A 12,864-nucleotide genomic window follows, 5' to 3' on the forward strand; every position below is an offset into this window, starting at 1 on the left:
TGGGTATAATGCCAGAAAATACAAATTTGGACCATTTAAATGCATATTTATTAAATGTTATTGTGTAGATTTTAAACACCAGAGTATTAGAGTAGCTCTTTCTCAGCATTTTCTGAGATCTATTCTAATGTTTTAACTTTCATGTTACTGTGCAATTTGCAAACTTCTATTCTGGGGTTAAGAATTCAACAGCATGAAGTGTCATGCTAGAAATTCTAGCATCATTTTGCAAAGATCTTCCTTTATTTTCAGAGGCAGTTATTCTAAAATAGTCAAAGACAAATGCTCCCACAGATCCAGAACTTTATTGTTTTTAATTTAGATATTGAAATAAAATGTTATAAAATAGTATTTGTAGACTAGAGCTGAAATCCAAAAATTTACCATCACCTGAATTAACTAACTTAAGGCCCATAGGTGATCAGCCTTTTCAGCACTTTTTGACTACTAAACTAGTCCAAAGGATAGCCATGGGACTTCTTTTACTTCTAGCTGCAAATGTAGTTTTTAAAATGAGCTTGAATGCACTGTATTTTATTTTAAAATAACTTAAATTTTGTGTTTATCCTTTTATTAGCTTGCCCTATGAAGTCAAAAAGAAATGTTGAATTTCTAATGAATTTATTCTGCTAATGGAACCCTTATTACATAAAATAAGGTTTGACATAAAATATATTGGTCAGAAAGAATCGTTTTATTAGTTTTCATACATAATTTTCGAAGTTTCATTATGACTTTGTTAAGTTCATTTCCTCTGCATTAGTCAGATTTTTAACTCAGTCATCTCTACTGTCATGATAGACTTTTTTTCTTATATTATCAAAAATGCTACAAGAAGAGCAAGCTTTCAAAGGTAGATTTAAATTGTGTCTGTTGTAGAAAGGAATTGTCTTACAAGTAAGTTAGAGACTGAGAGTAGATTGTTATCTTATGGACCTATACAGAAAGAGCTTTTCTCCAATGTTTTATTTTTAAGGATTTCATTAGCATATTTCTCAAAATATTTAAGATATTCAAGTGGGTTTGATTTTCAAAATGCATCATTACATCTTGTGATAGGAAACAATTTAAAGTGAGACACAACTTTTATTTTACTTCATTTATTAGCATCTAATTAAATAAAAACCAGCAACAAATTAAAATCTAAATCACAAAAGTAATTATCCAGTGTATTTCAAGTGCATTTTTCAAATATATAATTCAGATATTCAAGCGTTATTATATAAGCTGAATTCAAATTTCTTTGAATATATTTAAATAACATTTCAAGTATATTTATGGAATGTTAGAAATAGAACAAGCAATATTTGAAACAAAATGTAAACTTTTTAAAGTTCAGACACTTTCAAAGACAGATAAAAGTACCAGGAGGAAATCTACCTTTAAATGATATCTTTGTTAGTGGAAAATGTCTGGAAGTATCCAGAATGGCAATTTAAGTTCTGTTCACCAAATCACAAAACACCAACATCCACACTTTCAAAGACAATGTGAGATCACAATATTTGTTACAAATCAAAATATACATTACAGTTTCTTTCAGATGGCATATCCAAATCGTGTTTACTCACAGACAGATGCACCTAAATCACCAGGATTGCTATAATCCTTTGATAGTTAGGCAGAGTGTTCGTCGCGGTCTGGCGTTACAGCTGGGCTGTTTACAGAGTGTTACGGTGTACTTTTCAAGGGAGATAGGAAATCGTGTGGAAAGAAGTCTTCTAATACTAGTGGCTTTGGGTTTTTCTCCATCCGCTTCCCCTACTTTTTCTCCCCTTGTGGGGGTGGGTGAGATGATGTTTAAATATTGTATTATTATTCCTTTTTAAAGGAAGAGATTGTTTGCACTGCGGAGTGGAATATTAGGAATTGAACAGAAGTTTACACTTAATAAGGACTTTGAGAAGGGTAATAATTTCGGCTCTTGATTAAATCATCCTCTAAAGTTTTTCCAAACTTTTCGGGTTGGTCAGGATCTCTCTTGCCAGTCGCCACGTTTGTTTGGCAGCGTTTTCCAGAGCTGAGTGAGGTTTGCCTTGAAACAGATCTAAGTTCGGTAGAAAGTAGTGGGGACACCGCCGGCACTGCAGGCAGGAGATAAGTTGCAGCAAAATCCCGTTCAGCCGATCACCCAGGCAAGACTCGTCCCAGTCCGACTCTCGGGGATGCTTTTCACACTCGTAGGAAACCAGAGTCTTCATATGGTAATTGTTCAAGGGCTGGCCCGGCAGTTCAAGGTGACGATCCCTTAAGGTTTTGAGGATGGAGAGGCACTTCTTTCTGCAGCCCCCCATCTGCAGTCTGTTCTCTGCCTCCGCGAACTGCAGCACCCAGGCGTCGCTCTCCGCCGAGCTCTGCTTGCCGGCCAAGGAGTGGCACTCCTTGGACAAGAGATTGAAACCTTCCGCCTTGACCTCCGCCACCCGGTTGGGTCCCGGCCAGGGGATGTGGGGAAGTGGCCAGTGGGCAGCACTCCTCGGCCAGATCCCGGTGCATTTAAAGGCCGGCGTGATCTGCACCACGTACCTATCTCGGATTCTCAGTTTCACTTCGCTGGTGTCTGCCACCATCTTTACCACATCCCGGTAGCTACATTTGTCTACCGCTTGAGCCACCAGCGTCTGAAACCTGGACCGGATTTTGCGTGCCGAGAGGTAGCCGGAGGCGGTAATGAATTCCACCCAGAGGGACATGCTCCTCTTGCGCCCGTCGCTCAACTTCAGCACCGCGCAGCCTGGCAGTGAGCCATCGTCCACGAAGTTGAACACCCCCATTTGGTTGAGATAAAGCACCACTTCAAATTCGGTGGGGGAGATGACCTCGAGGCCCTCGTAGCGATTGTCCATCTCGTTGAGAGAGCTGATGAACCGCGGCTCCTGCACTTCCACTTCCTTCAGTACGTCGGAAACTACTTTGCAGACTTCCCGGATAGTTTTGGCAATGGCAGCTTTCCTGGCTTGGCATTTTTCGTTGTAGTATTTATTCAGATGGTAGACCAGCTTGGCCTGGGCCGCAATCATGTTGGGGCAGAGATCCGGATTGTACACCGGAGTCTCGCAGTAAGCTGTGGGATCCAATGCGGCTGCTAGAGCTGGAGCCAACTTCGGTGGAGAAACGGGCCGCAACACTCAGAAATGGATCAAAAATGCCTTTCGGAAGTGCTGCAGCGTTGGTTTCCCTGCTGCTGCTGCTGCTGCTGCTGCTGCTGCTGCTTTTCCCTTCCTTTTATCTTTGAGCCCAGCCGTTCTTAAAGTGAAAGATTGTCCTCCCCCCTCTCCTTGTCTCTCTTCCTCTTTTAAAGAATCCTTGTGTGAGAGAACCGCATGGAGAGATCACCTTCTCAGGAATAAAAAACAAAAGTTGCGCTGAGACCCAGCAAAACTCTTCCAGTAGTCAAAATAAGCACCCCTTTCCGTATTTATTTGCGCTTTCCCGTAATCATTGTGTGTGCAGCACTGTTAATCAAATGGAGGAAAAGTGTGCTGAGAGTGTGTCCGGGGTGAGTCTGCGTGTGTATATGTCAGAAGAAGCTGCTGTTGGTTTGTGTAAGAGCCCAGATGCACTCGTGTGGAAATTATAAAGGCAGGGCCAGGCAGGCGGGCGGCCAATCGCCACTGGGCTCGTCACGACAACCTCCTTCAGCTCCAACCCGGCTAATTAATCCCCACTCATGGATATAGGCACACAAACTAAAGGTAGGAGGCTGCTGCCGGCAGAAAACCACCCAGGCCACCTAGACAGTTTGGAAATCAAGAGGAATCTCTCAGCTTTGGTATTACTTGAAGCATATTGACGTTTTGAAAAGACTTGGCAAAGCGGCTCTCTTCTGTGCCGAAAACCTGCTTGTCTTTTTACCGCTGAAATGCAAATACAGGTGTATTAATGGGCATCCATCAATTAGTGATCTTGACGGGGTTTTCTAAAACAAAATCACTAACTTGCATTTAGAGTAAGATAATTAACGTCTGTTAATCCTTGGGGTCTTCTTAAATGCAGGTTGAAAGTTTGTTCTTTCATGCAGACTACTGGCATATGGAAGTTGGCTTTAGATGGAGGAGTACCTGTGTACTTTTCTCATTCTGGATGTTCCTATATGTTAAAATGATTTTTTGAAACGTTATGGAGGTAGTATGCTCTTTTTTTACTTTTTTTTTTTTCGTTTTCTCCATTTGTTGAATCTGAAAATTATTGCTGAGCGTGTGAGATGTTCTACCCCTGTTTTAAGTTAGGATGTTTAAAAAATATTTCGTACATCCCTCTGCCCCAGCAGATGCAGTCTTTGCACTTTGGTGGACTTGCCCAGCATTACAAGCAGGACACAACGCTATATATGCACTTATAGAAACATTTGAAAAATAAATTGGGATGGACAGAGTACTTTAGCGTTATTTCATAGTGACCTGTATTTTAGTACATAAAATTCAGGTGAGATCATAGAGATCATGCTTCCTCACAGATAACTACCCTGAAAAATTGAAGGTTTGGGGTTTCTGGCTTGTTTACAGATGTATAATTAAGGATATATCTCCTGTCTTAAGTGTCCTTAAGTGGTGACCTGGCAGTAGACTTCTAATTTTATACTATTTCGTGTGATTTAATTAAGGGAAAATGGTTAACATTTGCAAAGAAAATTAACTTGCAGTTATCTGGGGTTTTTTTTGGATTTAAACATCATTTTGAAAACAAAAATGAAATAAATCATTTCATTTCTGAATTTTGGAACCTGGAAACAGGAGGAGGAATTTTTTTTCCTAGTTGGTGGTCCAGTTGTGTCCTCAAAGTACAGGAAACTAAAGAAATACTACTTAGTGGTTATGTTGTGGTTTTTAAAACTAGGTGGATTTTTTTAATTGTCTACCTTTAATTTAGATGCCACGTCTTTCCAATTAAGACTGTTTCCCGTCAAATCCTATAACTCCCGGTAACATGTTTGTAGACACTTTCAGAGCCACTTTTAACAAGATGTTCTTCAGGGCTCCCATTTGCTACTTATGCTTTTGATTTTTGTTTGTGTGTTTTGTTTTGCACAGGTACAGCATCACAAAACCACCTATTATTTAATTTCTCCTTATCCAACAGTGATAGATTCCAATTTAGCTGAAAATAGTATACATTGGGGTGCATGGCACCCATCTACCCTATTTCCCAAGAACCTTCCATCCCCTTAAGAGCAGGGTCTGGGAACACCCAAAAAACCCCTCCCCACTTTGCCGTCGTCGCGGGTGAATGCACCACTACCTTTTGGCAGTTGGAGGGGAGACGCATCAGAGCCGGAGAACCTGCAGCCACGACGGCGAGGATGTGCAGTAGTCTCTGGGGAAACGCCGCCTTCTGCCCTCACCCGGCGCGTGTGGCCCTGTGCCGTCCGCTCGCCGCCTCTCTCTCGCTCCTCCGCATTCCCGTGCCCTCTTACTTTCCTCTCTGGGCTCAAGATCGCTACGCTTTATTTCTGCGTGAGCTTATTTGAAAACCTTACTTGGTGTCCCGGCTTACTATCCACGTCTGCTCCAGACCACGCTCTGCCCACGCACCCCTCAGCCTGCACCGCCCACGTCCGGCCCAGGTGTGGTCGCAGCCAAGCCCCAGCCGCGGGCCCCTGCGCCCTGCGCTCTCTCCCTTGGGTTCAGGCCAGAGATGCTTGCCCCAAGACCTCGCCCCTTGCCTTCTTGGGCCACGTGCAGAACACCCTTGGTTGTCAAGGACGTGAGACAGCCGAGGACGGGGAGGCCCCAGGGCTGTTCGGGGGACCTTAAGTGGGTCCAACGGGAAGGACGCGGGCCTCCGAGGGATGCCGGCCGGGCCTGGCTGGAGCCAGGCGCGCAGGTGGCACATCTTCGGGGCTCACTGTGCAGCTTAATTGGGTTAAAGCGAAGCTAAACACCGAAGCACTTTGTGCAAACTAATTGGTGCAACCAGCGCCTTTTCACTAACGATTTGCACTTTGAGAAAGAAAAATGGATGGTGAGAAAAGGTATACTAGGAAACTCATTAGATCTAGAGTGTTCAGGAAAGTGAAGTCATTTAGTTTAAAGGACGCCAGGACTGTGTTTTCTAAGCTGCTTCCTTAAGCACCCCTCACACAAGGAGCTGAAGGTGATTTACATAACATAGGATTCACCGGTCCGCGATTATCACTGTGGGTGAACTGGGCGCCCTGGAATGAATAATACTCTAGTGCAAGTACTGCTTGTTGCTGCAACACAGTGATTTTCTATTACAATGAACACGTGAAATGAATTGCCTTCTGTAGCTGAATCCTTTCAGTGATCTTAGACGCCCCTCATTGTTGAAGCGAGAATTAAGCTATTCGGAGAAGCGTGTTTTCCATCCCCGAAATTTTTTTATGGAAATGACCTATAGAGAGGGATTGCAAATAACAGTACATTTTTGTGCAGTTCAGCCGATTTTAATTTAGGCTTGGGGGATATATTTATTTTATGGGAGTAACATATTTAACTATTTTTCAGTAATTTTTTTAAAAATATCATTTGACCTATTAAACTAGTTATGTCAAATGATTATGCAGTACATAGAGATGGCTTAATATACATTCATGTATTAATGTGAAAAGTTTTTTTAAAAAACTCCAGTTACACCAGTCTTGCAATATTTTTTGTTGTAAATATACTCAGTGCTACTAGAATAAAATTGTGTGTGTGTCATGCTTTAGGATGTAAATACTTAATTGTTTTCAGTGGTAGGCATGCAGACATCTTTGACATGAGCTAATAATAGAATGATAATTGAGGAAAACTGGCCTAATTGAAGGAAAAAAATCTCAAGAATCTCATGATTTAATGATAGTTTGAAATGCTTATATTGAATGGTATTTAGAATTTTAATGCCTAACTGACGTTTACATTGCATTTACTTAGTTTATGAGGCAGGCTCGATTTAAAATGTACCAGTTAGGGAAAAAAAAAAAGCAATAAGGACATAGCACACCATTATCATAAATGTTAGCAGTATTAGTGAATATAAAATAATCAAATATTGTGATCCTTAACACTTCGAAGCGTTCGAAATAACAGTGGCAAAACAACTTTTCCTCAAGTAGTATTTCCTAAATAACTTGTCTCCACTTCTGCAGACCTGCTTACTTATATGGGATATACAAAGTAATTCATAAATAGTGTCATTATTAAGCTTAAAGAAAAACTCTGTTATGTTGAGAAATACAAGAATGCAAGATTTCTTTGTTTTAGAAAAAAACCTAATTTAAATTTGAATTGCATGTTCATAAATCTCAGTAATTGTAACCTTTCATCTGGAAAAAAGGTATCTGTTAAAGGATATGCACATACATGTTAAGTGCTTATACAGATATTGTTTGGTGTTTTTTCATTATCTGCTAGCTGCTAGTCTATTCACAAGTATTCATGAATTTAAAGTTTTATTTTTTTAATATGTGCTTATTACACTGGGGAGATAAAAAGAATATGAAGTCGAGTTTATTACATTATTTATCCCTACTGCTGGAGTGGCTTTGAAGGCTCATTGTAGGCATCTGATTTCTTTCCCCCTTCTTTTTTTTTAAATGCACCCAGGCTATTTCAAGTGTTTCATTCTGCCAGACACAATATATTTCTTTTTTTACACTAGAGAAATTAAAGACAGATATTTGTGCAGGGTTTTCTTTATGTGTCACATTAAATAAAGTAAAATAGAGAGAGTTTTTCTGGTAATCTAATTTGATGGCATCTATACCTTTCTTCCTGTGTGATTCCTGGTATAAGAACACTTGAGACAAAAAATAGCTTGAAACCTTTCAAGGTTTCAGTGATTTCTTAAAGTAATTATTTCATCTTTTAATATCAGATGTATTTCAAAGTCAAGCAGAGGATTGAGGTCACTGTTTGCACAATTTAGACCCTATTTTATTTATTCAACTAGAACATTTTGAGAATCGTGGTTAATTTTTTAGAATTGTTTATTCTTCACTTGACTGATGAAGGCCTTTGCCTCAGTTTTCTTCATCACCCTAGTTCACAATCATATAGTCACATTTGTAGTGAAGAGTACTTTTTTTCTCTACAGTGTTGCTTAATAAACTTGATATTGGTATTAATAGGTTTTTGAAAAGAAAATTTTGAGATTAAAAATGGAAGTTGGGAGTATACTTGTAAGAATTGACCACCACTGCTTGATTTGCAGACTTGAAGTAATACTGGATAACTAGCCAAAACTTTTCTTTTGGTAGAAAAAGAAATTTAAAGCCTGGCTTATTTTCATAATTGTCTCTGTTTCCTCACTTCATTTGCATATGTACACAGAGGTACAGGATGTTTTCAGTTGTATCTGTAAACTGAAAAAAAAATGGGGGAAGGGAGGTTATCAACCTAAAGAATTTTTTATTGTTCAGCATAAATTGTGATCTCTAACCTTTTCCAAACACTTAAGGACAATGAAGTTAGTCATTCATTTATTGAATACTATGTAGGAAATATGGATTCCAATAGTCTAATTTCTCACAAACCCTTCAGAAAGTTACTATTATCTTTCTAATAAAACTAAAATCTTTTTGTTAGATATCAGCTTATAATTTTCTTGTGATATTATAGAAATATTCAGACAGGATAAATGGGCTCACATGATTCTTTTCTATATAAGGTATAAAAATTAGGTATTTCCTAACCTATAACATATACACAAATGTATGTATGATTTTACATACATGAATTTACATACATTTGTGTCTATGGCTACATTTTTAGTACTCTTAATGTGCTATATTTTTATTGCATTTGGAGAAAACAAAGGAATCAGAATCGATTAGTGTCTGTTAATCCCTACATCTGTACTAGGTCATCCAGGACTGCATTGCTCTCATTACTGTTTCATACTGTATGTGATTAAGCCACTGAAAATATTCAACATGACCTTGAGACTAGAATATGGTACATAGATAATCAACTTCCAGTGATTACATGTCTAAAATAACCTTTCGTATTTTTAATTTATAGTTTTGGAGCTTATTTTTTAATGAGCAAAGTAATTCTTCTAAAGTAAGATTTATTTTTTTTAGTGATTAGTAACTGGAGTAATAATTTAAAAGGATAATTACATAAAATAGAAAATGATTACCTTTTATCATGTATATTATGTGCGGTAAAATAAATGGTTTACAGAAAAAGAAGGAAATTAGTTTATAAATATAAATTTTCTTTATATCTTTACATATAAGTATAGAGATAATTATCTGAGAATATAATACCTATATAATATTTCATTTCCAGTTACATTTCAATATTTTCACTAATGTAATAATATACATTTTAGTACACCAATATGTACTATTTCTTGAAAGCACACTTTTTCATATAATGATTTGTCAAAAATATCAATTCTAAAGTAATACTAATGAATAGTTAATACTTTTACATTCACATATCCTTATCCATTTTATTATCTAAAATCCCAATCAAATTAGAAGCATGAACAGCATAGTTTGTAAGATGTAGTGGTGTTCCTGATTAAAAAAAAAAAGTGGGAACCTAGTGAAATAAAATGTATAGCTTCATTTTTCTGTGAAATTTATTTTTTTAAGTTAGATTTGTCGATGTGTACTTTGCATACAGTAGTATTCCATGATTTTTCCATATGATTGTGCCATTCTATGAATTCTGACAAATATATACCATCATAGAAGCTCTACCACACATGTAGATAGAACATTTCTATTACCACAAAAATGTTTCTTCATGCCCTGATTTCATTATTTTTATTTGGAAATTTTATGATTAATGTATAAATGTCTGGCTGTTTTAGTTTTATATCAAAAGATCTTTAGACTGTAACACCGTTATTTATTTCCCCTAGAGTTTACTATTTTGTCATACTTCCAATTAAAGACAAGTTTTATTCAAAAAACACTGACACAGGCAAAGTATAAAATAATATTTCAGATACATAAGCAATATGTTTATAATTTTTATTTTATGTAAAGTTGTTTAATTTTCATGTATGTGACAAATTAATACTTGGTAGAAGATTCATTTTTCAAAGAAACTCCTAACATTTAGTAGCTAACATGAATATATGTGTTAGATTTATGAATCTGATTTACAGCTTACACATCAAAATATGCAAGAAAGAACGGGTTTCTCATATAAGTTAGCAACATTTGAGGCATATTTGTAATGTTTCTAGCTTTATGGCACTAGAGAAAGAAATGTCAAGATTTCTCAATATTTTTACTTTACATTTTCAGTAAATTAACCTTCCCTTTGAGTGGTAGGAATTGAGGCTAAAGAGTTTATTAGATCTAATATTACTTAATATATGCACATTCTTGGGACATGTGTATAAATATACATTACCCTAATTTTGTATAAATATACATTATTATGTAAATGTAGATGGTTACAAATACTCTAAACCAAGAATTATTAAATTATAGGAGTGAAGACATTGATAATGATGCTCTTTCAGATATTTTACCTTTTTACAACTTGGAATAGTACAACTAGCCTTTTATTTCTTCCCCCAAGATATACAAATTATTTAAATGCTTTCTGTTTTATATTTTTATTTTGCAGTTACAATAGAAATTTTAATGTTATGCATGCTTACAGGCCTATTAAGAAAGAAGTTATTGCTTTCTTAATAATCTCAAACCATCTTTAGGAAATACACTCTTTTTATGGTTTGCAAAATAGGCCATGCATGCAGGCTGTGTACAGACACACACACACACAAAAACACCAGTGTTTAAGATAGTAAAAGATTGAATTGGCCTCTATACATTTTCTGTATTCATCTGTTAAAAGGAAACAACCACTAAATATTGGATTCTTGTTGCCACCAGGAAGTAATTTGTCTCATAATAACCCTTAACAGTTTTTGATAATACCTGAAGAGACTATACCTAAATGGATTTTTTAAATAACACGGGAAATTCCAACAGCATGTATTCAGTCACATATACTACGTCAACTTTGAATGTCATAAGTTTTTAATTATGAAATTGAGAAGTTTATTGCTAGCCATTTTGTCCATAGAAAAAAATTACTTAAATATTTACCTACATTAATACATATGTCTGTGTGTGTGTGTGTGTGTGTGTATATATATATATATATATGTAGACCCTCACTAATTTAAAATTGTTTTTTACTTTTTTGCAACAGACCAAGTTTAAATTTTTTGCAACCTTAACGTGCATTTGATAAACAAAATGTATAACTCTTCAGGGGGAAAAATGTGGGATGTTTTGTTTTTTGTTTTTTACTGGCAATTTCAGTTCTTCATTTGTTTTGCTCTCCACGCTGCATTAGCACAGTTTTCCCCTGTGTGCATCTGCCAGTGTACAATTTAGCCACGGGCATCTGTAGACCTTGTGGTGATCAGTATTGCAGGCAAAAGCCATATGTGTTTAAATAAAAAAAAAATCTCTTTATTTCATTTGCTGTTTTAACTGGATGGATAACTTTTGTGCCTCAAGACAGAAGAAGAAAAAATACAGAAATAATTAATTGCCTCTATTCTTGAGGCAGTTTCATTTCCCCTCCAATATGGAATGCTTGTCAGCTTTCCTGATAAATGACTGCATGTATTTGCATAGATTTTACATTAACACAAAAATTAGTTTTATTTGTGGAAAACTAGTTTACATAATAATATAAAACCCCTGTTATTGATTATGTTTCCAAGCATTGATGACTTTAGAGGGGTGGTAGTATTCTAAATTTTCAAAAGTCTGATCAACCTGTATAATTTAAACTTTCTTTTGATAAATAGTTTTACATTAAGATCTAAAAGACATATTTATAACATTTTAAAGTTTTAAAACTTCTTTTCTAGATACACTTACCACAAGCGTTTCAGACTCATAGTAGCACCCATTTGGTAAGAAGATTTTGATTTTGAACTTTTGCCAAGGAATATTTTTAAATACATATTACCAATTACGTACACTTCAGCCAATTGGAAGACTGCATCTATATGAATTACTTTAATTTTCATATTCATATTATGAAAAAAAGATGGGTGCTATATTGGGTGTGTACAGTTTAGCTAATTCTTGGGAAGTTATGTATTATTTACAACCAAATTTAAAATATATCTGAGAACTATCCTCTCCATCTTTAACCTATTTCCTTCAATATACTTAATTAATCACCCAGCCCTGAAAAAACCACTCTGCAGGAGCTGTTAGGGTACTGAAAACAATTCTACCTCTCTAAGTGGCAGGCAGTAGATGTTTATTCATACTATAATCTGGCATCTTGTTGTCTAGAGGCAACCTGCTAATTATGTGCTATCATTGTATTATCCATGTTATGGAAAATTCAAATATGTTCACTACTGTTAGTTACATCGCAAAGCTTTTCGTAAAATATACTTGATCCTCAAGAAACCTACTATACTTAATGGCAACCTAAACCAAGAGTGTCTCTGCCACTTCTTGATTCTGGGACAACCTGGGTGCCAGCTGTCACAGCTCAGCTAATGATGACAAATGCCCCTCTCTATGCAGATTGCAGAGCTTGCAGGCTGCTGTGAAAGGCAACCAGATTACCTTTCTTCAGATAGTAACTTAACCTTTAAAACTCATGTCAGAATGAAATGATCAGCTCTGATAGTTTCAATATCTGTATCTTTAAAAACAAAAATCAGAATAATGTCAAATAACGCTTTTAAAATTTTCCAGTATTTGTATGATTTACAGTGTTTTACCCTTGAATGCTGTAATATTCTTAAATAAGAAACTCTGGGTAAGACATACTTCACAACCACTTTAGAGTGTGTATTTGAACTCTACATATAAATCAGGTAATAGGTAATTGAGAAAATTCTCCAGATTGTTTAGTCTAAAAAATAGGCTGATGAAATTTTGAGGGAAAATATGTTCTTCTCTTCACC

At 36.4% G+C, this 12,864-nt stretch overlaps 2 protein-coding genes across 8 annotated transcripts in view; one reads left to right on the forward strand and one right to left on the reverse strand.

The window, feature by feature from the left end:
* Positions 1-12,864, forward strand: part of NBEA (neurobeachin) — a 723,498-nt gene that overhangs the window by 524,605 nt on the left and 186,029 nt on the right. The gene's annotated exons all lie outside the window — the stretch shown is intronic.
* Positions 1,085-4,721, reverse strand: MAB21L1 (mab-21 like 1). The gene has a single exon (XM_004054367.5). The coding sequence runs from the start codon at positions 3,018-3,020 to the stop codon at positions 1,941-1,943; it is 1,080 nt and encodes a 359-aa protein (XP_004054415.1). The 5' UTR covers positions 3,021-4,721; the 3' UTR covers positions 1,085-1,940.

Source organism: Gorilla gorilla, chromosome 14 (genome assembly GCF_029281585.2).
Source record: "Gorilla gorilla gorilla isolate KB3781 chromosome 14, NHGRI_mGorGor1-v2.1_pri, whole genome shotgun sequence".
Lineage (NCBI taxonomy): Eukaryota > Metazoa > Chordata > Mammalia > Primates > Hominidae > Gorilla > Gorilla gorilla.